Source organism: Nycticebus coucang, chromosome 9, assembly GCF_027406575.1.
Source record: "Nycticebus coucang isolate mNycCou1 chromosome 9, mNycCou1.pri, whole genome shotgun sequence".
Taxonomy (NCBI): Eukaryota; Metazoa; Chordata; class Mammalia; order Primates; family Lorisidae; genus Nycticebus; species Nycticebus coucang.
In genome coordinates this window covers 42,189,974-42,215,568 of record NC_069788.1, presented here as the reverse complement: position 1 = coordinate 42,215,568, position 25,595 = coordinate 42,189,974, and the positions used below count along the sequence as shown (strand labels likewise).

General features: G+C 42.2%; 1 protein-coding gene across 9 annotated transcripts in view; it reads left to right on the top strand.

Moving 5' to 3' along the window:
* The first annotated feature begins 267 nt into the window (after nucleotides 1–267).
* Nucleotides 268–25,595, top strand: part of RNF8 (ring finger protein 8) — a 40,270-nt gene continuing 14,942 nt past the window's right edge. For 2 of the 9 annotated variants that reach the window (XM_053600894.1, XM_053600890.1), the window contains exons 1-5: nucleotides 328–567; nucleotides 7,202–7,330; nucleotides 18,788–19,516; nucleotides 22,359–22,421; nucleotides 25,467–25,556. In XM_053600894.1, coding sequence (XP_053456869.1) covers nucleotides 457–567; nucleotides 7,202–7,330; nucleotides 18,788–19,516; nucleotides 22,359–22,421; nucleotides 25,467–25,556 — 1,122 coding nt within the window. In that variant the 5' untranslated portion in view covers nucleotides 328–456. Of the gene's footprint in view, nucleotides 568–7,201; nucleotides 7,331–18,787; nucleotides 19,559–22,358; nucleotides 22,422–25,466; nucleotides 25,589–25,595 lie in introns of all 9 variants that reach the window. The other 7 variants (XM_053600896.1, XM_053600893.1, XM_053600895.1 and 4 more) reach the window with 5 other exon arrangements.

The window sequence follows — 25,595 nt, the reverse complement described above, 5'->3', positions numbered from 1 at the left end:
AATATTTTTTAATTTATTTATTGCAGTTTTTGGCCGGGGCCACGTTTGAACCCACCACCTTCGGTATATGGGGCCGGCGCCTTATTTCTTTGAGCCACAGCGCCGCCTAAACCCACATTTTTTAAAAAGAGGAAAGGTAAGGAGAGTTTCAAGTCTGGGGCGACCCGGACAGAGGTGGAGGGTGGAGCGACCCAGATTGAGAAGCCCTAGGGCGCCGCCGGCGGGTCTCGGCACTGCGCGGCCGCGGGGCTCCTCTCGCGCAAGCGCAGTGCTCCCGCTTCGCCGCCGGGGGAGGGCGGGCTTGCTTCCCGAGAGCGTGTTCGCATCGATCGCGAGCAAGTAGCGATTGCTTTGGTCTGTTGTTTAGGTATGGCGCCCGCGAGGCTGCGAAGAGGCCGCAGGAACCCGGGTTAGGGTCTCGTTCGGTGCTGACCGCTGCCCACGGTCGAGTTGGCTATGGGGGAGCCAGATTTCCTGGTCACGGGAGGCTGTATCGGTGGCCGGAGCTGGTGCTTGCGGCGGGTGGGGATGAACGCCGAGTGGCTGCTGCTGGAGGATGGGCGAGAGGTGAGGGGAGAGGGTCCTGTTGGGCGAGGTACAGTTGGGGTACGCGGGGTGGGGGTGAGGGAGTGAAGGCGTCAGTTTGGGCGGGATGGATGGAAAATAAAAGGTGGGATTTGGGTAGAGGAGCAAGGTATGAAGGCTGGGTGCTGAGGTGGAGAAGGGAAAGTCTGGTTCTGGAGCGACCGTTGGGGTGGGTTTTTTTTTTGGAGGGGGGAGGTGTTTGAGGACAAATAGGCACCACGTGGGAGAAGGGAGTAGAGTTGGGCCGTGGGGAGACCTGCAGGGCCTCCACGGGCGGGTGGGGACTGAGGCCCTGGCCGAGGCTCTGAGGGGAGAGGATAATGGCCCCTTGGAAAGAGACCTGGGCCTGGAGGACGAGCTGGGACAGGGTTGGGGTTGCGGGAAGGGGTCTCATGAACGAGGTGACAGGGGACCGGGACAGCTCCAGTTTGAGTCGCACGAAGCCCATCGGTGCCCAGCCCCGGGCCGAGGGACTGAGGCAGAGCTCCCCAACTCACACCAGGGTCCCCAACCGCCGAGGGTCTGAGGCGCAGCCTGGAGGGGCTGCCGGAGGGCGTGAACTTTCTCGAGTTTATTTGAAAACGATTACGAATTTTAGGGTTATGTCTCTTAAAATACTCAAATTTTCATGTAAAATGTCTTCCTCCATTCCAAATCTTTGGCGAAAATTGGCGCGTTGAGACAGGCCACCTTTATCCTGTGATTCTCCGTGTCCCCCTGAGTATACCCTAAGAGGCACTCCCTGAGTTGGGCCAGGGAGTGGGGACTCAGAGTTCTCTCCAGAGGCTACCTACCATCTTTGTTAATAAGTGCAAAATCTAAGAAACCTTTTTTTAAAAGAAAGATGTCTCAACTGGGGTGGCGCCTCTAGAGACAGAGGGAAGAGAAAGGAGGGAGAATTAGATTGCAGTCCACTTGAGAAGGAGAACTGGGTCAGGGACAAGGCAGTGACTGGGAACCATTTGGGTTTTGGAAGTCATAGGTATTGAGATTTCCTTTGCAGTGAAAGTGGGTGGTTGGTTGCTACATTGTAAATTAAATAAGTATTTTGATTGTTTTGTATGTTTAGATTTTTCCTATAAGCCATGCAATCTTAATTAGCAGGTACTAATGAGTACCAATGTTTGATTTGCTGTGAGAGGGACAGATAATTTCTGCACTGGAAGAGTTTAAGGCTTGAATGAATTGGGGAAGGATTTCTACAATGAACCTATTTAAGAACATCCATATGGGCTGTGTGACCAAGTGCCAAGATGTGAATTATTTAGTACCATCTTGGAGCAGTGGTTCCTCAGATCAGAAAAGAGATACAAGTACAGCCTGGCAAATATTGGGATATCGGGGGTTTATAAAAGTTTCTTGGGTGTTGTGGTTTGAAGAACACCAGGAAGACATCTCTGTCCTGCAGATGCATTTTTTTATCCCATTATTAGTACCTAAAAGTCCAAATTAGGCATTTATTCTTTAACCTCCATCACTAACCTTTCCATGTACGGCCCCTTTCAAAAGCTTAGGTCTTTGTTGACCCACCAAGGAGTCCATCCACCTGTCACCCAAGCCAATTGACAGAAAAGTGGATGAGAGATCAGCAGTTTCACTTTTATTTACAGTAAAAGCTAGCAATTCTGGACAGAGAATATCTCCTCAAAGAACTGCTCTGCCCCCTCTTTCCCTTTGGTACTTTTTATTCTGACAATCAAAGTAAACATCAACGATGTTATTACTTATCACAGTACAGGTCAAATAGATTCCCCCCATAGATTACAAAGTTACACAGTATCTTGCTATCTTCAATGGTTATATCTTCAAAGCATTTTTATTCCAGACTTCATTTATAGTTAGTTAACATTCCCTGGGTGCACAGAGTGCCTTGGATCCTTGACTGGTAGGTACCATGGAGTCCAGTTCCCCAACTTATTTATGACAGTAGGCCTTGGAATTGAATAAGCAGTCTCCAGATGTCAGCACATAGGCTCACCAGGCTTTGTTAGGATCTGACCAGCAGTGCCCTACAGGAAATGGCCATTCTGGTTAGCAGTGGCTGGTAATATCTTAGAGAATTTTTTTTTTTTTTTTTGAGACAGAGCCTCAGGCTGTTGCCCTGGGTAGAGTGCTGTGGCATCACAGCTCACAGCAACCTCCAACTCCTGGGCTCAAGCGATTCTCCTGCCTCCTCCTTCCAAGTAGCTGGGACTACAGGTGCCCGCCACAATGCCCGGCTATTTTTTGGTTGCAGCCATCATTGTTGTTTGGTGGGCCCGGGCTGGATTTGAACCGCCAGCTCAGATGTATGTGGCTGGCTATCTTGGAGAATTTTAACAGATTGTGGCTTGCCTCAGGGGTCTGTGTGAAGAATAAGCCTGCCATGCCTGCTGTCTGCAAGGTCAGGTCTTAGGCAGTAAGAGCATAGCCTGCAGAGTGTAGAAGGGGAAGTCTGAATCAAGGCCAAGAAATGAAGTCGTGCTTACTGTATTGTAATAGTCTCCAGACTGTATGGCACAAACGGGTTTGGACAAGATTTTAAGAGGCAAAAAAGTAAGATCAGTTTCCTACCCTTTTTTTTTTTCCTCCTCAAAGTCTCAGATGTTGCAGATAAAATAATGTAACAGAGTTTCTCTCATTGCATTGGAGAGAATACTGTAGTCTGCCTAAATGAGTATCTTTAAATAAACTTCTTAAACCAATGTAGTTTAATGGGAAAAAAGATTAAGCAGAGATTTTTCTCAAATTAGCTAGTTCCTAGGCAGTGTATCTAGGCCTTTGGGAAAAGCCACAGTACTTTTCTCCTTTTTTTCCCTTTTCTTCTCTTTTTGGTTTTTGTGAAGCTTAAAGGGAGTTCTGAAGTTATTTACTAGTCATCTGGGAAATAGCAGGAGTTGTGCCCAGGAGGAAGGAGATGTAGAAAGGTAAGTTGATGGTGGACCAGGACAAGATGATCTTTCAGATCAATAATGTGAGTAAGCTCAAAGACTTGCAGAACTGATGTATATAGAAATAACCTCTAACTTATGGGTTCACAGTATCAGTACTCAGTTCTCATGGGAAATTATGTTAAGAGTGGTGCTAAAATTTCCAGATAAATTGATTACACTCTTTATAGTATAGGTGAAACATCCATAGTACCAAGGTAAATTCTAGGACCAGACAGTGAAGGGAAGGATGAAAAAGAATCTTTCCTTTTCTGGGTTCGGAGTCGGTAGGAGGCAATTTCAGAGAAAAGCACTCTTATACCTTTTCTGTACTATTTTCCCCAGGCTACCCATAAGGCAGTCTGGCCGTCTTCCCTCTAATATTAAAGTGGAAAATGGAATGTTTCTTCTCTGAGAAATAAAGCTACCTAACTGGACATTTTTACTGAACATGGATGACAGATAAATCCTTAAAGGACAGTTTTAAAGGATATATTTGTTAATTCAGAGGGACTTCTATACTTATTGGAATTTCCAGCAAACTGTCAAAAAACTGAAAAACTTTATACTCAAGAGTTTTGGTGGAGTGGTCGCCACAGCATTTTACAGGGGAACAAGTGAGATTTTAATGAGCCCCTAGCTGCTGCTTATGTTTTCCAGTGGTCATTATACAGTTTACATTTTTTTTGAGACAGAATCTCACTATGTCACCCTCAGTAGAGTGCTGTGGCGTCACAGCTCACAGCAACCTCCAACTCTTGGGCTTAAGTGATTCTCTTGCCTCAGCCTCCCAAGTAGCTGGGACTAAAGGTGCCCTCCACAACACCCGACTATTTTTTTGTTGTAGTTGTCATTGTTGTTTAGCAGGCCTGGGCTGGGTTCAAACCCGCCAGCCCCCATGCATGTGGCTGGTACCCTAACCACTGAGCTACAGGTGCTGAGCCCAGTTTCCAATTTCTAACCTGAAAAAACACCCATCCTAGAATCTGGGAGGACTAATTGGCAAGATCTCTTTATTCCTTTCATTCACAAATACTGAACACACGCCAGGCACAGAAATACAGTGGTAAATAGGACAGATAAAGTCTCTGTTCATGACATTTATATTCTATAAAGTGAGAGGAGGAGAAAAGTAAAACAAGATAATTTTGGATTGTTGTAAGTTCATGCTAATAACTGAAGTAATGTGATAAGGGGACACAGACTGCAACTTTAGATAAGGGTAGTCAGTAGGTTTATAAGTAGCCGAAATTGGAAAGATGAGAAGCCCAAAGATCTGAGAGAAGACTGTTCTTAGCAGAGGGGACAAGTGAAAAGACCCTCAGGTAGGCTGGAACTCAGGAGGGGTGTGTGTATTTAACAACAAAAAAGACTTGATTGACTGAAGCAGCTAGTATTGGCTCCATGGTATGAGATAAGACAAGCAGGTGGATGGGCTCAGAATGTTATAGGCCATGGGAAGAAGTTTGAATGATTGGAGAGTTTAAGGAAAGAAGGGAAATGATCTGATTAAAAGTTTTTACATTTCCATGCCAGCTGCTATGTGAAGTTTAAGGGGACTAGAACGGAAGCAGAAACAGTAAGAGGCCTGGTAGTTTAGACTAAGGTTGTGGCTATAGATAGAAGTGAACAGATTTGAAGTTAGCCATTGGAATTTACTGATGATTTGAATGTGGGGGTGAAGGACAGAGGTGAATCAAAGATGGCTTCTGGGTTTTGGATTGAGCAGTTTGTTGAATGGTAGTGTTAATTACTGAGATGAGAGTTTGTGGGGAGGATTAGATAGGTCAGAGAGAGTCATGGTGGTTTTCAAGCAACTCAGGAGGACAAGCATGATTTGAAAGATTTTCAAAAGGAGCAAAGCCTACAAAACCATAGGCTTTGGTTCATTGTACCCAATAAACTTTGTGATATATATGGGTCATTAAAGAAGTAGCTTTTTTTTTTTTTTGGTAGAGACAGAATCTTACCTTATTGCCCTTGGTAGAGTGCCATGGTGTCACACAGCTCACAGCAACCTCCAACTCCTGGGCCTAGGCGATTCTCCTGCCTCAGCCTCCTGAGTAGCTGGGACTACAGTTGCCCACCACAACACCAGTCTATTTTTTTGTTACAATTTGGCCGGGGCTGGGTTTGAACCCGCCACCACTGGTATATGGGGCCAGTGCCCTACCCATTGAGCCACAGGCGTCACCCTAAAGAGGCAGCTTTTACCCTGAGAAGAACAAGCTGGGAATTCTAAGACCTGGATCTCAGAAGAATTAATTTTCTTCCTTTACAGGGTTGTTACTAGACTGGTCCATCTGGAAAGTATAGCAGATGTGAATTAGGGCTTCTTTTCAACCTTTTCAGAGGTTAACGTGCTGTCCTTGTGGATAAGAAGGAAAATATGTACTAACTGGTTGAAGGCATATCCCCATTGTGTGGGTGAACGTTTACTAGGCTTTCCTAAAATTTTTGCCTTTGGCTACATCACATTTCAATGTTTTTATATGTCTTGAATGAAGAAGTCACAGAAGGAAGGCATTGTATTAATTTGGTGAGTGACTCAAAGTTAGAAGTGATATGAGTATGTCTGGTCTGAGGGCAGATTAAAAATTCAGAAAGGTCTTGGTCCTACACTTAAATCCAAATTTTTTCAAACGGGTTAGGTATAGAATGGAAGATGTGACTTATAGCAGTTCTTAAAGAAGGGGGCCACGAAGAAATTTAATCATTCCTAAGTCTTAGGGCACATTGGCAGTGTACTAGACCTGCTATGAAAGTTAATTCAATTTATATGCTGCAGTGATAATATCTATAACTGGGAAAATGACACTTGTATTTGACTGTGTAATAGAAATTATGTTTGGTGGTGGTGGTGTTTTGAGACATCTCACTATGTTGCCCTTGGTGGAGTGTGTTATGGTATCATAGCTCACAGCAACCTTGAACTTCCAGCTTAAGTGATTCTCTGGTATCAGCCTCCCAAGTAGCTGGGACTACCGGTCCCTGGTATAACATCCTGCCTTTTTTTTAGAGATGGGGTCTCCCTCTTGCTTAGGCTGGTCTTGAACTACTGAGCTTAAGCAATCCACCCATCTTGACCTCCCAAAGTGCTAGATTACAGGCGTATGTTTATTTTTCTTAATGTGGCATCCAGGAAAAAAGATACACCAGAAGTCCTTTCAAAGACTCATTAGAATGGCAGAGAGACTCAAACTCACACCCTAGGAATTAGATTGAAGTAACTGGCAATACAGAGTCAGAAGACTCAGTAGTTACTTTATAGTTGTAACATGGAAGGGTAATTGGGGATTTTCTTCTGATGGTGACCAGGGTAGAGCCAGTGCCAGTGGATAGGGAAAAAGATGCCAAGTCAGACCATAAAAGAAAAATTGGAGGGCCTGCCTTATATGAACACTGTAGTTTGTGGCAGTGTTTAAGATGAGTCGATAGGGATGTGGAGAAAGAATTTCTCCATCTCATGAGTAATTGAACCAGATGACCTTTCTAAATCCTACCAGCCCTACCATGGTTAACTCCTTTCAGCTTTCTTTTGTCATAGCTTTTTCCCTTTTCCTATTAGAGGGGATAGCTGATAAATTGTTTGGATTCTATAGGAGTTTGGTTTTATAAGTCAGTACCTATGTACCCTGCTAGTGAACAAGATTACCTCCCTTTTAGTACAATGACTGACTATGTCTCTTACTTTATTGTCTTCCTAGGTGACTGTAGGACGAGGATTTGGTGTTACATACCAGTTGGTATCAAAAATCTGCCCTCTGATGATTTCTCGAAACCACTGTGTTTTGAAGCAGAATCCTGAGGGCCAGTGGACAATTATGGACAATAAGGTATGGGAATTCACAGGAGCCTAATGACTTTTATTTGTGTGTGTGTGTGTATTTTTAAATTACCTTTTTTAGCATAGGTAATTAATGATTCGAAATTCAAAGGTACAAAATTCTTCTTCTCTGGCCACTCAGTTCTGTTTACTACTTCTGTATACTGCCAGAGGTTAGGTTATGCCAAAATAATTTCTAATGACTTGGGCTGAAGTTTGTTACCTTAAAGGGAACACCTGAATTGGAGCAGCGTGTCCTATTCCAGAAACTAGGCTAAGTGACTGAGAGAACTAGCCCTTTTAAAGATGAAGATCTGTAGACCCTGGGAATTTGCTGAACTTCTGGAGCACACCTATGACTTCGCAGACAAGGAGAGAAAGAAGAAACTGATCTGACCGCACTTAGTTCCTTTCCTTCCTCACATCCTTTTAATCAGAGCAACACCCCCTTCTTAAAACCTGTTTTCCTATGTTCCAAAGACTTCCTTTGAATAAACACTTTTTCTGCTTTAAACAATTTTGAAAACTACTGGTTTAGTGGTAAATGTAGTAAGGGAGGTGAAATAGTATATAAAGCCCAGCAACTAGAAAGTGCTTAAAGTGCAGATAAATCAGCCATCAGGAATATGATGAAAATATAGAGTTTGAGGTGAGAGAAATTCTAATGTAAACAGTTAAGGTTGGGCGGAACCTGTGGCTCAAGGAGTAGGGCGCCGGTCCCATATGCCTGAGGTGGCGGGTTCAAACCCAGCCCTGGCCAAAAAAAAAAAAAACAGTTAAGGTTTAGTTTAGGAGGTATAAAATGTCTTCAGGCGCCATTTCACACTGCTTCACTGCCCTGGTTCTAAGGATTTTACAAGTACCTGTTAGAAAGGAAGGATATCCCACAGGCTGGCCCAGCAGCCTCATTTTGCATGTGTGAAACTGCTACCCTGTTTCCCCGAAAATAAGACATCCTCCGAAAATAAGACCTACTTATAGGAAAGATAAGACGTCCCCTGAAAATAAGACCTAGCGCATCTTTGGGAGTACACCTTAAAATAAGACACTGTCTTATTTTCAGGGAAACAGGGTAGATTTAAGCCCTTGCAGAACAATGTAGAAGTCTTGCTCTAGCATTGAGTTGAGCTGACAGTGTGTTAAAGGAAACAGTATAAATACTAAATAAATTAGTTCAGCACTTTTACCAAGGCACCATGAGCAGAAAAGAAATTGGTACCTTATGTAGACAGATGAATGTGAGGCCCAGAGAGATAAACTGTTCTGCCCATGATCTCCTGTCTGTGTAACTGGTGAATGGGTAAATGAACAGGACTTAAACTCAGGTAATTTTCTCTACCATGCTGTTGTCACATGCCAGTAAAATTCTTCAGCGATTTGTTATACTGGCTTCATAATTTTAAAAAATTTACTATGTATTGTAGCTGCAAGGCTTAAAAACCTCTAATAGCTTATATCAAAATTCCTTTTGGGTCAGGTATGGTACCTTATGCCTATAATCCTTTAAGGAGCCAAGGCAAGAAGATTGCTTGAGCCCAAGAGTTAGAGAAAAGCCTGGGAAACATAGGGTCCCTCTTTGCAAAAAATGGAAAAAGTATCCAGGTGTGGTGGTGTGTACCTGTAGTCTTGCAGGAGGCTGTGGTGGGAGGATTGCTTGAGCTTAGGAGTTTGAGGTTGCAGTGAGCTGTGGTGATGCCACTGCACTCTAGCCTGGGCAACAGAGTGAGACTCTTGTTTCAAAAAAAAAAAACCCCCAAAACAAACAAAACTTAGGAAAAGATGTTTTCCTCATCTAAGTTGGCTATATGAGAATTGGGATTACAATATTAATAGAGGTAAGTTCTCTACTGCTTCTTTCCTTCATTATGTGCAATATGGATGCAGTCCATTTGTGGGATTATCAGATTTTGATAGGTTGGGAAGCCGCAAGCTGTCCAGTTTTAGTGTTCTTAGAATATCACCCACAGGAATTCAGAGGCAGCCCATGCCAACAGCAGATCATGATTGTTGTGGACTCACTCGCCAGCGTTTACTTTGTACTCTTTCTTCTACACTGTTGTTATCAGATGGCTCTCTTCTCAAGTCTCATTCAGTCAGGTTATACAGAAGACAGCTAGGTTCCTGATCCTTTCCTAAGACTTTTCTATACAATTGCTTTAAACCTTTTAGCTATAATTGTTGGTGAGGTAACTGATTTTTTTTCCCCCTTTCTTTTTATTTCAATAGGTTTAGGGGTATGAGTGGTTTTTTGTTAGGCGAATGAATTATATAGTGGTGAAGTCAGGGCTTTCTGTGTACCCATCAACTGAATAGTGTACTTAGTACCAAACAGGTAGTTTTTGATCCCTGAACCCCTTCTCATGTTCTCCTTTCTGAGTCTCTGTCCAAAGTCCATGATACCATGCTGTATCATCATTTAGCGCCAACTTTTAAGTGAGTACATGTGGTTTTTTTTTTTTTTGGTTCCTGAGTTACTTCACTTAGGTTAATGGATTCTAGTTCCAATCAAGTTGTTGTGAAAGACATTGTTCTATTTTATGGCTGAGTAGTATTCCATGATGTGTGGATATACATACACGGTGGACATAAAGTTCCTGTGCAATTTAAAATAGTTTAACGTAGTAAATTGCACACAAACTTTATGGCCACCCTGTATATATACACATACTCTACTTTCTTTATTCATGCATCAGTTAATAGGCACTTAGGTTGTTTCTGTATGTTTGCAGTTGTGAATTGTGCCATGATGAATATAGAAATGCATGTGTCTTCCTATATAATGACATCCTTTCCTTTGGGTGTATCCCAAGTAGTGGGATTGCTGAATTGACTGGTAGGTTTACTTTTAGGTGAGTGGATTGCCTGAGCTCACAGGTTCTCAAGACCAGCTTGAGCCAGAGTGAGAACCCCATCTCCAAAAATAGCCAGGGGTTATGGTGGGAGCCTGTAATCCCAGCTACTTGGGAGGCTGAGGCAAGAGAATTGCTTGAGCCCAAGAGTTTGAGGTTGTTGTGGGCTGTGACTGCACAGTACTCTACCGAGGGTGACAAAGTGAGACTCTGTCTCAAAAAGAAAAAAACAAACAAAAAACTTTTAGGTTTTGAAGTGAAATAATTGATTTGTGAGCAAAGCTAGGACTGAGGTTTTATTATTATTATTTGGGATTCATTGAGGGTACAAAGAATTGGGTCACACTGATTACAGTTGTTCGTAAAGTCCCTCTTGTAATTGTGTCCTGCCCCCAAGAGGTGTGCTATACATTGTAATCCCCTATCTCCTCCCTCCTCCCCTCTCCCCAACCCTCATTCCCCTACACCCCCTTGTATTAGATCATCTATTGCCTCCATATTAGAATTGAGTACATTGGATTCTTGCTTCTCCATTGTTGTGATGCTTTACTAAGAAGAATGTGTTCTACCTCCATCCAGGTTAATGCAAAAGATGTAAAGTCTTCTTTTTTTTTTTTAATGGCTACATAATATTCCATGGTATGCATATACCATAGCTTGTTAATCCATTTTTGGGTTGGTGGGCATTTAGGCTGTTTTCATGTTTTGGCAATATAAATTGAGCTGCGATAAACAGTCTAGTGCAAATGTCCTTATGATAAAAGGACTTTTTTTTTCTTCTGGGTAGATGCCCAGTAATGGGATTGCAGGATCAAATGGGAGGTCTATGGTTTGGCGCCTATAGCTTAGTGGCTAGGGCACCAGCCACATACACTGAGGCTGGTGGGTTCAAACCTAGCCCAGGCCTGCCAAACAACAATGGCAACTACAACAGAAAAATGGCTGGGCGTTGTGGCAGGCACCTGTAGTCCCAGCTACTTGGGAGGCTGAGGCAAGAGAATTGCTTAAGTCAAGAGTTTGAGGTTGCTGTGAACTGTGATGCCATGGCACTCTACCAAGGATGACATAGTGAGACTCTGTCTAAAAAAATAATAATAAATAAAAAATAATAATAATAATAAATAAAAAAAACAATGAGAGGTCTAATTTGAGTTCTTTGAGGATTCTTCATACTTCCTTCCAAAAAGGTTGTATCACTTTGCAGTCCCACCAGCAATGTAAAATTGTTCCCTTAATTTCTACATACATGCCAGCATCTGCAGCTTTGAGACTTTGTGATGTGGGCTATTCTCTTTGGGGTTAGGTGATAATCTCAGAGTGATTTTGATGTGCATTTCTCTGATGATCAGGGGTGATGAGCATTTTTTCATACATTTGTTAGCCATTTGTCTGTCTTTGTCAGAGAAGGTTCTGTTCATATCTCTTGCACAGAGGTAGATGGGATTACTCTTTTTTTTTTTTTTTTTTTTTGAGACAGTCTCACTTTGTTGCTCTTGGTAGAGTGCTGTGGCATCACAGCAATCTCAAACTCGTGGGCTTAAGCAATTCTCTTGCCTCAGCCTCCCGTAGCTGGGACTACAGGTGCCTGCCACAACACCTGACTATTTTTTTGTTGTTGCAGTTATCGTTGTTGTTTAGCTGGCCGGGGCCAGGTTTGAATCTGCCACCGGGCTGGTGCCTATAATCACTGTGCTATGGGCGCCGAGCCTCTTTTTCTGTTGATTAATTTGAGTTCTCTGTAGATTCTAGTTGTCAACCCTTTGTCAGATTGATACCCTGCAAATATCTTTTCCCATTCTGAAGGTTGTCCTTCACCTTTATTTGTATCCTTAGCTGTGCAGAAGCTTTTCAGTTTAATTAAGTCCCATTTATTAATTTTTTATTTTTATTTTATTTTATTATTTTTTTTGAGACAGAGTCTTACTTGCCCAGGGTAGAGGCTGTGGCATCACAGCTCGTAGCAACCTCACACTCTTGGGCTTAAGTGATTCTTTCACCCCAGCCTCCCAAGTAGCTGGGACTACAGGCTCCCTCCACAACACCCGGCTATTATTTTTTGGTTGTAGTTGTCATTGTTGTTTAGCAGACCTGGGCTGGATTCAAACTCGCCAGCTCCAGTGGATGTGGCTGGCACCCTAGCCGCTGAGCTACAAACACAGAGCCACAATTGTTAATTGTTGTTGCAATGGCTGCTGAAGTCTTTGTCAAAAAATCTTTCCCCAGTTCAACATCAAGAGTTTTCCCCACCCTTTCTTCTAAGATTTTTTATCATTTCATGTCTTAGATTTAGGACTGAGATATTTTGATAGAGCTATTTTTACAAGTAAACCCTCAGCCCCCTTTTTTTGGCACAATAGATGCTCCCTTTCTTTCTGGTTTATTCATGGCAGCCCTCTTCTGCCTATAAGGGACTCGAATTTTAGCTGCAGGATATTATTGTTATGGTCATGTTTGAAGTCATTTGCTAAGTTTCTTTCAAGAGTTAAGTGTTTCTAATAATTCAAAACTCAGAGCTGCATTCTCTTGTTGTAAAATAGTCTCTTTTATCTGCTGGAATGGCCAGAAAGTGAGAGCTTTAAGTATAGATACAAAAATTGCACCAATTGTTATTTTAGTTTAAATTGGCTCAAAATAATGAAAAAACTTTGGAGAACAGCTAACTCTGCATACAATATGAGCATGGTTCTAATTGTATAGGTTTTAGTTAATTGATAATCTTTACATGGCCCACCCTTTGTATTAATATCCAGCTCTTTTGTAAAATCACAGCGTGAAACACTTTAGAGGCTTGGACATGTCTTGTCTGAGCTTTCCCATTATTCCCCTTCTTTCCTTTTGCTTTTCACTTGCTACCTGGTTATTCCTGCTTTGTTCTTCTATTTGCTCTAGCATTTGAAGTCTTTGGTGAGTATACTCTATGTGAATAAATCTTGCTGCTTGGGATAGTTTGTATTCTGATCTTCCAGCAACTACAGTAGTGCTTCTCAACTCTGTTTCCCATTTTTGTCTTTATCTGAGATACTTTTTAAAAATAACTAATGGTAGCACAACAAAATGAAGAACTTGCATACGTAAAAAGACACTACTAGGAGAGTAAAAGACAAACTCAGAATGGAAGATGTTTCCTACATATTATAATCAATAAAGGGCTTATACTCAGATATATACAGAGCTCCAAAACAATAAGAAAAAGACAGAAAAGACCTAATTTTAAAAATGGGCAAGAGACAGGCACTTCACAAAAGATTGTATCTAAATGTTCAGTATCCATGAAAAGTTGTTCAGACTCATTAATGATTAAGGAAATGCAAATTGAAACCACAGTGGAATACTACTACACATCCACCAGAATGGCTAAAATTGCCCAGTGCCAGATATTGGGAAGGATATGGAAGAAACAGCACTCTTAACTCTTCTGATGGGAGTGTAAATTGGTATGACTACTTCAGGAATTTATTTGGCATTATTTGTTAAAGTCAAACTATAGAGCGCATGACACAGTGTATTCACTCCCAGGGAGATGACTCTAATGTCCCTGAGCAGTAGAATGGATAAATAAACTGTGGAAAACTGTGCAATATTTTTACAGTGATGCACTATGCTGTAGAGAACATGAATGAACTGCTGCTACATAACATGTACAACAGACAACATGGCTAAACCACACGAACGTGTTACTAAGTGAAAGGAACAAGATACAAAGAATATGGTGCCATTTATATAATGTTCAAAATCAGACAAACTTAACATGTTGTTAAATCAGGATAGTAGTCACTTTATTTGCTGAGATTGAGGTTTACTGACTAGAGGGAGGCACGGTGGTTTAAGGAATACTGATGATGTAAGTTTTGTTTTTAATCTTATGTTACATTGAGATGTTCACTTGGTGATTATTCATCTATTTTGTACATTTATGATTGTGCGCTTTTATGTTCATATGTTGTGCTTTATAGAGTTTTTTGCTGGGCGTGGTGGCTCACACCCGTAATCCTAGTACTCTGAGACGCTGAGGTGGGTGGATCACCTGAGCTCAGGAGTTCAAGACCAGCCTCAGCCAAAGTGAGACCTCATCTCTAAAAATAGCCAGGCATTGTGGCGGGTGCCTGTAGTCCCAGCTACTTGGGAGCCTGAGGCAAAGAGAATTGCTTGAGCCCAGGAGCTGTGATGCCATGGCATTCTACCCAGGGTGACAGAGTGAGACTCTGTCTAAAAAAAAAAAAAAAAAGTTTTTAAAAAAGTCTTAACTGATACACATGAATTAGAATTGCTAAAATAAAACTCAGGATACCAAGTGCTGACAAGCATTCAGAGTAACTGGAATTATGGGAATGGGAATATAAAATGGTACCTCCACTTTGAATTTTTATTTATTTATTTGTTTTTGCAGTTTTTGGCCAGGGCTAGGTTTGAACCCACCACCTCCGGCATATGGGGCCAGTGCCCTATCCCTTTGAGCCACTGGCGCCACCCGGTACCTCCACTTTGAAAACCTATTTGGTGGTTTTGTGGGTTTTTGTTGTTTTTCTGGTTTTTGTTTCAAAAAAAATTTTTTCCCCTGAAAGATAAGGTCTTGCTGTGTTACCCAGGCTAGAGTACAGTGGCCCAATCACAGCTCACTACTGCCTCAAACTTCTGGGCTCAAGCAATGTTTGGCAGTATTTACTCAAGACTAATGATTACTTGTTCTTACAGAAACTTGTTGTGAATATTTTTTTTTTTTTTTTGGCCGGGGCTGGGTTTGAACCTACCACCTCCAGCATATGGGACCAGCGCCCTACTCCTTGACCCACAGGCGCCGCCCATTTGTTGTGAATATTTATAGAAGCTTTATTCATATTTACCAAAAACTGGAAAAAAACAAGTGGGGAATGGGTAAACTGTGGTCCACACATATCTTCAGTATCACTCAGCCATAAAAAGTAACTACTGATAATGCCACCACATGGATGCATCTCAAAGGCATTACACTAAGTTAAAGAAGCCAAATTTAGCCCGGGCATGGTGGTTCACACCTATAATCCTAGCACTCTGGGGAGACTGAGATGGGTGGATATCCTGAGTTCACAGGTTCGAGACCAGTCTAAACCAGAGGGAGACCTTGTCTCTAAAAATAGCCGGGCATTGTGGCAGGCGCCTATAGTCTCAGCTACTTGGGAGGCTGAGGCAAGAGAATCGCTTTAGCCCAAGAATTTGAGGTTGCTGTGAGCTGTGACACCACATCACTCTACCGAGGGCAACAAAGTAAGACTCTGTCACAAAAAAAGAAGTCAGATTTAAAAGGGCATATACTGTATGATTCCCATTTATGTTACATTTGAACACAGACAGGTCTATGTAGGGTAGAGAACAGATGAGTAGTTGCCTGGGGGTGGGGGAACAATTGACTACAAAGGGACACTGTATCTTGACACAGTTACACAACTATATGTGTTTGTGTATGAACCTTACTTAGTTCCCACCTTAGACCAGTTAACTCACTCTAGTCTGATGAGACTCAGACACCGCTATTTGTTTTAAACTTCCTAGGTGATTTTTCTTTACAGCCAGGAGATTTTACCGTATAGTCAGGGTTGAAAAACCAATGAGCTGCATAACTCATCTAGAAAACTTCAATAAAACATTGTCTTTGGCCTTGAGTTTCCATTCTGCACAACAACTGTATAAAAACAGCTGGACAGAGATTGAGCCACAGGTGAAGTAATTTGTGTCTAAGTGGATATGGGTTATCCCACCTTGATAGCAAGAGACATCTGTAGGCTTTCCTCTGGTAGTGTCATTTTACTGCTGTGGACATTGTTCAAGCTGGTGATTATGAAAACCAACATCAAGAAAGCATTGGAACAAAGCATGATTTATTTAAACCATTTTATTTGAAGTCATAACCTGTGCAGAACGTAATTGTTCTTATACAGACATGAGATTTTCGTTCTTTTCTGTAGTCTCTTTGTGAACAGACCTGACTCAGGGAGCTATTGTCCAAATTATACCACTAGGTGTCACCAAGAAGTGATGAATGGGTAAATGTAGAGGGATCCAAGGACAAAATGTGATGGGAGAATTTTGAGAGCTTATTTTCTAGACTAAACGGGCGTTGAAGGAGGTAGGTTAGTGCAGGCATTCTAGCAGAGGGCTTGCAGTATGTCTTAGAAGTTGCCCCAGCAACTTGTTTTCTTGTTTTCTCTAGCCTTAGGCTACTTCTGTAACTTTATTTCTTTTACCTTTTCTTTGTTTCTGAGACTTTTCTTAAATTTCTGTACCTTGGTATTAGGTAGCTCCCATGTTACATTACTTAACTCCTGAGATCCTTTTCTTGTGTGTATAATCTGAAATCAACTATTTTGCTGTAAAAGTGTTCTCAAATAGATTGTTCTGGCTCCATTCCCTTCCTTTGTATTTTCTCATGTATCATTTTGGAAGTCAGCAGAACTGATCATTCCCCATAGTTTCTCAAGCTGAATAGAAAGGGTGGGAGAGGATTGGCTAGATGAGCCAGGTTAGCCCAACACCAGTATTCAGCTCAAGCCATTAATAAGATAAAACTGGAAACAAGAGCCTAATGCTAAACCAGAGCTAAGATCTGAACTCTACGTCCCCTTCTTCCTCTGTGCTTTGTAGTCAAGCCCCTGTCCCTCATATTTGGATTGACCAGGTATTTTTCTTCTGGCTGAAAGTAGGTAGCTATAGTTGTCAGTATAAATATTAGTTTTAATCTCAATTCAGAAGTGAGCTTCATCTCTGGCCTGTCCACCAAATTTAAGTCTTTACTGTGGGTTAAAATGCCAGCCAGTATCTTTTAACTCCAAATCATGCATTTGTTTCAAGTTTATTTTAGGACCTATCATTTCCATTTAGCATCTCTTGGCTAGTCCAGCTCCACATGATATTCCTATACATTTATAGGACATACTAGGTGATCTCAGATTTATTTGTGCCCTTGTGTTGTCCTTTACACAGCTGCTAAAAGTTGTCTTCTTATCTTCCACCTTTGCATTTGATATATTTACTGAAAGGTGTAAGTGGTGGCACCCAGAGACGAGGCCACAGTGGAGACGTTCAGGCCAGGGACGGCTGAACGGCCTGGGCAGTGCAAAGGTGGTGTCTGTTTATTATATGCAGGTCACTGTGCTAGGTGTTCTACACACATTGTGTCACTCATTACTCATAGGAACCGTGTGAGGTAGGAACTGGACCTGTATTACTATTCTACAGACAAAACTGGGGCATAAAGAGGTTAAGTAAACTGCCAAAGGCCGTGTAATTAATAGCAGTCCTGAGCTAGGTTCCAGCCCACCAGCCCCAGTGTATGTGGCTGGCACCCTAGACACTGAGCTACGGACGCTGAGCCAGAGAGTGTTTTAATCACTATCCTGTACCACCCTCTGCTGGTATTAATTGGGTTAGGTCCCACCTGCCATTTGACCTCAGTACCAGGTATGGTACTCTGTCTCTCTCTCTCTTTTTTTTTTTTTGTTTAGGTGTATTGGGAAGTGCTTTGCTTCACCAGTGTGTTGGGGGACCACATCCAGAGACAGTACTTGAATGACATTCCTGAACAAGCCTGTTTCACGGCCCTTAACATTAGATCTCTTTCCTTCACAAATAGCGGTTTTTTCTACTTTGGGGCTATTGCCTCCAGTTTAGGTAATAAGAGCAATCTATTTTCCATTTATTTTAGTGCCGTTGTATCTGTTGAGTAAATCCTCCACCAGTAATAAAATGATTCCTGCCTTTTATACAGGCAGGTGCTCTGTGGAGGCATGAATGTGAAATAGAGGTAAAAGCTGAAGCACTGTTTTTTTGGTGGTGGTTTTTTTTGTTTTGTTTTTTGAGAGTCTCACTGTGTCACCCTTGGTAGAGTACCATGGTGTAACAGCTCATAGCAACCTCAAACTCTTAGGCTTAAGCGATTCTCTTGCTTTAGCCTCCCAAGTAGGTGGGACTACAGGCATCCGCCACAACGCCTGGCTTTTTTTTTTTTTTTTTTTTTTAATTGTAGTTGTCATTATTGTTTGGCAGGCCCGGGCTGGGTTTGAACCTGCCAGCTCCAGTGTATATGGCTGGCACCCTAGCCACTGAGGTACAAGTGCCAAGCCTTGTTTTTTTTTTTTTTGAGACAGAGTCTCACTCACTTGACCTAGGTAGAGTGCTGTGGCATCATCATAGCTTATAGCAACCTCAAACTCTTGGACTCAAGTGATCCTCTTGTCTCAGCCTCCTGAGTAACTGGGATTATAGGTACCTGCCACAATGCCTGGCTAGTTTTTCTACTTTTAGTAGAGACAGGGGTCTCACTCTTGCTCAGGCTGGTTTGGAACTTGAGAGCTCAAGTGATCACTTGCCTCAACCTTCCAGAATGCTAGGATTACAGGCGTGAGCCACTGTGTCTGGCCTCAAAGCACTGTCTAAATAATGCTGTATCTAAGGATGATGGGCTATGAGCCTTTTCTTTTCTGTTCTTTCCCTTTCCTTTCCTTTCCCTTTTCCTTTTCTTTTCTCTTCTTTTCTTTTCTTAAGATTTTCCTTCTGAAAAGGCAGAAGATTTTTCAGCAGCAGGAGAAAAGTTCTATTAAGAGGAGGAAAATCATGGGTCTATTTTGTCTGTCTTTCCCTTTCCCCAGAGTCTGAATGGTGTTTGGCTGAACGGAGAACGTCTGGAACCTTTAAAGGTCTATTCCATCCATAAAGGAGACCACATCCAGCTTGGAGTGCCTCTGGAAAGTAAAGAGAATGCAGAGTATGAATATGAAGTTACTGAAGAAGACTGGGAGAGAATATATCCCTGTCTTTTCCCAAAGGATGATCAGATGATAGAAAAAAATAAGAATTTGAGAACTAAAAGGAAATTTAGTTTGGATGAGGGTTCTGGAGCTGAAGGACCCTCAAATCTGAAATCCAAAATAAAAGTGTCTTATAAAACTGGTCAGCTAGTGAAGTCGCATGGAAAAGGTGAAGTGTCCAACCAACTCTCTGAATGTTTGGATCCTAAGTTGACTTCTCTTGAGCCAAATGAAAAGAACACAGAGACTCATGTTTATTCTGGCCTCCCAGAAGTCATAGAGCTTCATCATAAGCAGAAAGCCTCAAACCCTTCAACATCTCAGAGCAGCTTAGAGCTCTTTAAGGTGACCATGTCCAGGATTCTGAAGCTGAAAACACAGATGCATGAACAACAGTTGGCAGTTCTGAATGTAAAAAAGCAGACTCCAAAGGGGAACTCAAAGAAAATTGTGAAAATGGAGCAGGAACTGCAGGACTTACAGTCTCAGCTATGTGCAGAGCAGGCACAGCAGCAGGCAAGAGTGGAGCAGCTGGAGAAGACCTTCCAGGAGGAGGAGCAGCATCTCCAGGTAGCGCGCAGGAGGGAAAGCGAGGGTGCCTTCGGTGGGCAGGTATTTCATGAACCTCTAGCCAGACCTTAGAGTTTTGGGGCTAGGTCCCAAATGCTGAGCACTAGGGACAGGAAACTTTGAAATAAAAAAAGGGAGTTGAATAAAGAGTTAAGGCTTAAGATACTGATGAGATCAGGAGCCAGAGTTAGGGTACTAAGGTAGGATAAGGTGACAGTAGAGCCAGCCAGGACATAACTGATTTCAAGATACAAAGCTGAGGCCTCAGAACCAAGATAAACTCAGGGAGAAATTGGATGAAGATCAAGATGCCATTCTAATTTGTTCTGTAAAATTTGGATTCAGTCACACAGTGAAGGATCCAGAAAGCCACACGTGGCCCCAAGGCCACAGGTTCTCCCACCCCCTATTTGCTCTGTGGTCAAAGCCAAATTATTTAGTCCTAAGATAGGTACAGGTCAGTTGGTTCTTCTGCTCTTGTTGTATCTGAGAGTTTGTTCACTATGAAGGTTAGTTAACTCTATAGCTAGCTTAGGAGGTGGGAGGCAAGAAAATGTGTTTCTATCCTGAAAAGCTAGCATTCGAGGGACAGGTATACCATGATTGCATTGTTGAGTTGAATGATAAGTGACCTTCTAGTAGGAAGGTAAAATACCAACTGGCTTAGCTGTGTCAAGGTAAGACCAAATGTGTTCCCATCCCTGAGTCATTTGCTTAAATGACAAGTTCTTGCACAAAGCTTTAGGCTAGAACTGATCCTGTCCCTGCTCTAAATGTCCTTTCCCAACTGGTGGGAACCATACATTTTACTCCCATCCAGGTAATATGGAATGTCAAGAATTCCCCCATTTTTGGGGCGGTGCCTGTGGCTCAGTCGGTAAGGCGCCAGACCCATATACCGAGGGTGCCTGGTTCAAACCCCGCCCCAGCCAAACTGCAACCAAAAAATAGCCGGGCGTTGTGGCAGGCGCCTGTAGTCGCAGCTACTCAGGAGGCTGAGGCAAGAGAATCGCTTAAGCCCAGGAGTTGGAGGTTGCTGTGAGCTGTGTGAGGCCACGGCACTCTACCCAGGGCCATAAAGTGACACTCTGTCTCTACAAAAAAAAAAAAAAAAAAGAATTCCCCCATTTTTGACTTAGAACTCAGAAGGGCTAATTACAACTGAAGTGAATAGCTTTTATCTTTTTTTTTTTTTTTTAAGTGATAGAGTCTCACTTTATCGCCCTTGGTAGAGTGCTATGGCGTCACAGCTCACAGCAACCTCCAACTCCTGGGCTTAGGCAATTCTCTTGCCTCAGCCTCCCCAGTAGCTGGGACTACAGGTGCATGCCACAACGCCTGGCTATTTTTTTGTTGTTTCTTTTGGCCAGGGCCGGGTTTGAACCCACCACCCTTGGTATATGGGGCTGGCATCCTACCCACTGAGCCACAGGTGTTGCCCGAATAGCTTTTATCTTTTCTTTGAGTTGTTCAGGGTAAGAACAACTAGGAGTAATGTTGGCTTATTTCTGAACAATTTATAAATTTCATTCTGATCTCTGCTATCCCTTCAAATGGGTAGCATTAGTGAAAGCAGTGGGTTAAATAGATCTTTTAAGGGTATACATTGGTTGCTTGTGTATACCTTTTTGCTTCCCTTATCAGGCCTAGAGTAGTTCTTGAAATTAATAGAGATTGGTTTATCTCTCCATATTCAGGGTATTATACCTTCACCAGAGCAGAACTCTCTTTAAAAGGCTAATGTGTTTAGGAACAAGAGTTACTGTCAATTAATATTTGTGGCTGTTCTAGGCATGCTTCAAGATGTAGCTGCAAAGTCTTTTTATGGTACTAAAATGTTAAAAGTGAAAAGGATTGGTTTATAGGATTTTTGTAGGTATGAGTTATTCATGTATAAATTGTCCGTGGTAAAGTATATTTAGTGCCTTGTTTATTAACTGTATTTCCCTCCGCCTACCAAGCCCTAGGGATTTATCCTACCCCTACTACTACTTGTTCAGAAATTTGTTCAATCATTGCTGCTTTATGCAGGGTTTGGTTTGGTTTTCCCTTTTTTTTGAACACCCTATATTGCCTGGCACTACAGAATTCTCATGGTTATGAAGATGCTTAATAAATGGTTTTTACATTAAGGAATTTATCTTGATGAGCATATAAAATGTATTACACATATACTGTAAACAGAGAGTAGTTTTCAGAGAATATAGTAAACTAGAGAACAGTTTCAAAATGGCATGTTAAATGGGTAAATAATTCTTAAGGAGGGATGGGCCCAGAGGTTCTTGTGAAAGGTACTGGACATAGGTTAGCGATATTCTGGAAGACAACCACATTAGAAAGGGCTGATGGAAGAAATATAGCATAAGCTTATGCAAGGAGAGGAGGAACAGCATATAGACTAAAAATGTTAATGAGACTCAGACTAGAGACTGGTTAGCTAGAATGTAGAGGGAAGAAACATGGTGTGTCTTTTGAGTGCCAGCATAGGGGATTCTGGCTGAGTTTGGACATTTGGTGGCTCTGAAGTTCTGGGGTTATATCCTTTTGGAAATCATAGCATTGGCTAATGAATGAGGCTTGAACTGTTAGCCCATAGATTTTCCAGATTAACCAGAGTGGTGACTTGAAGTTGACAGCCCAGAGTTGTGCAATATTTGAGCAGGTAAGTCTGCTCAAATCCTTTACTGCCAATAGCTTGAAGTAAAATGGGAGATTTTCCGCCTGCTTCTGCACCCTGTTGTTTCCAGATGCTCACACTAGCTGGTCTGCTTGGGTTGTTGCTGGATTTTGTTCCTTTTCCCCCATCCTGCAGAGAAACCTTCATTTTATTTTGGCTTTTCAGGGCTTGGAGAAAGAGCAGGGAGAAGAGGACCTGAAGCAACAGCTGGCCCAGGCTCTACAGGAGGTAACTTATCTCTTGACACTGTACTGAGATTATAGTGGGCTGCCAAGTGGGGGAGCAGCCAGGCATCACGTGGCCCCTGGCTGCCTCTGCTGCTTACCCCATACCTCTGTGGCATCTCCAGTCTGTAAACAAAGCAGGTGGCAGCTGCTAGCACCATCAGGTTGGAGATTTTGAGCCTCACAGACATGCCAAAACTCAGCATGAAAACTTATATCTTTATCTGAGCAGAAGTTGCTCTGGTGAAGATGGAATGGAGCCTTAGCAATTAGGAAGCTCTCTGGGAAAGTGGCTTTACTTCCAGAGAAGTGAGGACAGCAGAGGGGAAATGTGAGTTATAACTTGGGCACCAGGGCCTGCGGGGACCTCCTTTACCTCACTGACCCCTGAACAGTAGCCACCCATATTTGAAAATGTGCAGTTTATTTATTTATTTATTTATTTATTTTTGAGACAGAGTCTCACTTTGTCACCCCTGGTAGAGTGCAATGGCGTCATAGCTCAGACTCTTAGGCTGAAGCAATTCTCTTGCCTCAGCCTCCTGAGTAGCTGGGACTACAGGTCCCCCCCACAACGTCCGGCTAGTTTTAGAGGCGAGATCTTGCTCTTGCTCTTGCTCAGGCTTGTCTCGGACCTATGAGCTCAGGCAGTCCACCTGTCTCAGCCTCCCACACCTAGGATTACAGGCATGAGCCACCATACCCGACCTAGAATGTGCAGTTTAAATAGTCAACCAAGAGCAAAACATATCTATTTAACAAAAAAGCAAAGCTCAACAGGAATAAAATTCCCCTAAAAGATTGCATATAATTTATTTTATTTAATTTGACTGCTTTGCTGGGTGTGGTGGCTCATGCTTGTAATCCTAGCATACTGGGAAGCCGAGGCAGGCAGATTGCTTGAGCTCTTGAGTTCAAGACTAGCCTGAGGAAGAGCAAGACCCCGTCTCTAAAAAATAGCCGGGCATTGTGGCGGGTGCCTGTAGTCCCAGTTACTTGGGAGACTGAGGCAAGTGAATCATTTGAGGTTGTTGTAAGCAACGACGCCACGGCACTCTACCAAGGGTGACAAAGTAAAACACTGTCTCAAAAAAAAAAAACTACTCATTTGATTATTTTTTATGTGCTCTTTGGCATCTTTAAAATCTTTGTCTTCTGGGTGGCGCCTGTGGCTCAGTGAGCAGGGCGCCGGCCCCATATGCCAAGGGTGGCGGGTTCAGACCCAGCCCCGGCCAAACTGCAACAAAAAAAATAGCCAGGCGTTGTGGCAGGCGCCTGTAGTCCCAGCTACTCGGGAGGCTGAGGCAGGAGAATCGCCTAAGCCCAGGAGTTGGAGGTTGCTGTGAGCTGTGTGATGCCACGGCACTCTACCAAGGGCAATAAAGTGAAACTCTGTCTCTACAAAAAAAAAAAAAAAATCTTTGTCTTCTTTATGTATCATGATGAGTAGTTTGATGCACACTTAATCAGGAGGTTAGGGAGTTGGTTCAGATTTCCTTAAGAAAAATGGGCAAGTAGCATAAGAATTTGTTCAGAGGAATTTATCCTTACATTCTTTTATTGTATACCTACTTCCAGACCTTATGGTGCTACTTGTCACATAGTCATTGTAAGCATGACAGGGTGTCTGCCTTAATTTTCTTACAGTTTACACAAACAGCTTTGGAAAGAATCAGGTAAAAATAAATTCAATCTTTTTGGAATTGTATTTTTTGAGCTTATTTATTTTCTAGGGTAGGAGAGTAGGCATGTTTGCCATTTAGACCATTATAAAATTGATATTCAGATGTTGTTTTGAAATTAACTGAAAAAGAATATGGTTCTTTTGGAAATCCTTTGGGGGGCGGTCATTGAGTACCCTTTTTTTTTGTTTTGTTTTTGGAGTGCCTTGCATCCATAACTCCTTCTTCTGAGACAGACTGGAAAACACACTATCATTTAGCCGGGCATACTTGGCCATGCATTTATTAGCTTAAAATGTGATACTTCAGGTCATGGTTCTATTTCCTCATGCCTGGGGGATGTGCCACTCTTGAATGAAGGAATGGCTGGTTTTTGTTCCACCATGCTGGTCCCTTTGAAGCTGTTCTTTACCAAACTATAATAAAATTTAGCATTTAGATAGAGCTTAAGAAACTTTCTGAATGCTTTTCATATGTTTTATTTTTGTATCAGTGTTGAGGTAGGAGAGGTTCCCTATTTCCCCATTTTGTAGATGGGAAAGTTAAGACATATATATCTAACTAGTGGTCAAGATAAAGACCCAGGCCTTCTGACCTAACTGCTTTTTGGGGAGAAAGTAATATATTTTCAAAAATACTTAGCTTTACTCTGCTTTTTTTTAAAAAAGGATTTGAGGTAAAGTTCTAAATTGTAAGCTGCATTTAAGCATGAGGAAACTCATAAATTATGTTTCATAGATGTGGAATTTCTTGACATATAGGTGATTGGTCACAATGAGTGAGTTATTAGCTTGGGCATGCCATCTTTAAGAAGACATGGCAGAGTTCAGGCAGCCTTGCCTTATGAACGTGCAGTGTGTGATTTGTTGAATAATAGGTTAAAGATCTTTTTAATTTATGTAAAAACAACCATCTAGGTTCCCTGAATCCCATTTCCCTTGATTATTTTTTAAAAGCTACTCCCAGTGCTGGATACGCATAGTTAACTTATTAGTTCTTAAGCAGTGGTTCCCAGAATCACCTGATGACTTTTTTATAAAAAATGCACATTTCTCAGCTTCAAGACAAACCTACAGAATCAGACTCTGTGGAAGGCAGTGAAAGTTCTTCATTTTTCTTGGTCACTGATGTTGGGTTAGTTTTAGAAGGTCTAATGAATTTGGTGGCCTCCCTCCCTATCGGCTTCCTTTCCTAAGAAAAGCAGCAGGTAGGATTTCCTGGTGGGATGAAGGCATTATTTTGAAATTACTAATTCATTGATCTTTGCAACAAATCACTTGGTAGAGGGAAGGAGCAGGAATGGAGGTGGATAAAAGGAAGGATGCCATATAGTTCATCCTGATGGTGTACCTGCTATGTTTCTGCAGCATCGGGCCCTAATGGAAGAGCTAAATCGTAGCAAGAAGGACTTTGAAGCAATCATTCAAGCCAAAAACAAAGAATTGGAGCAGACCAAGGTACTGGAAGGAAGATGGAGGTTTTGAATTTGGTTAGTA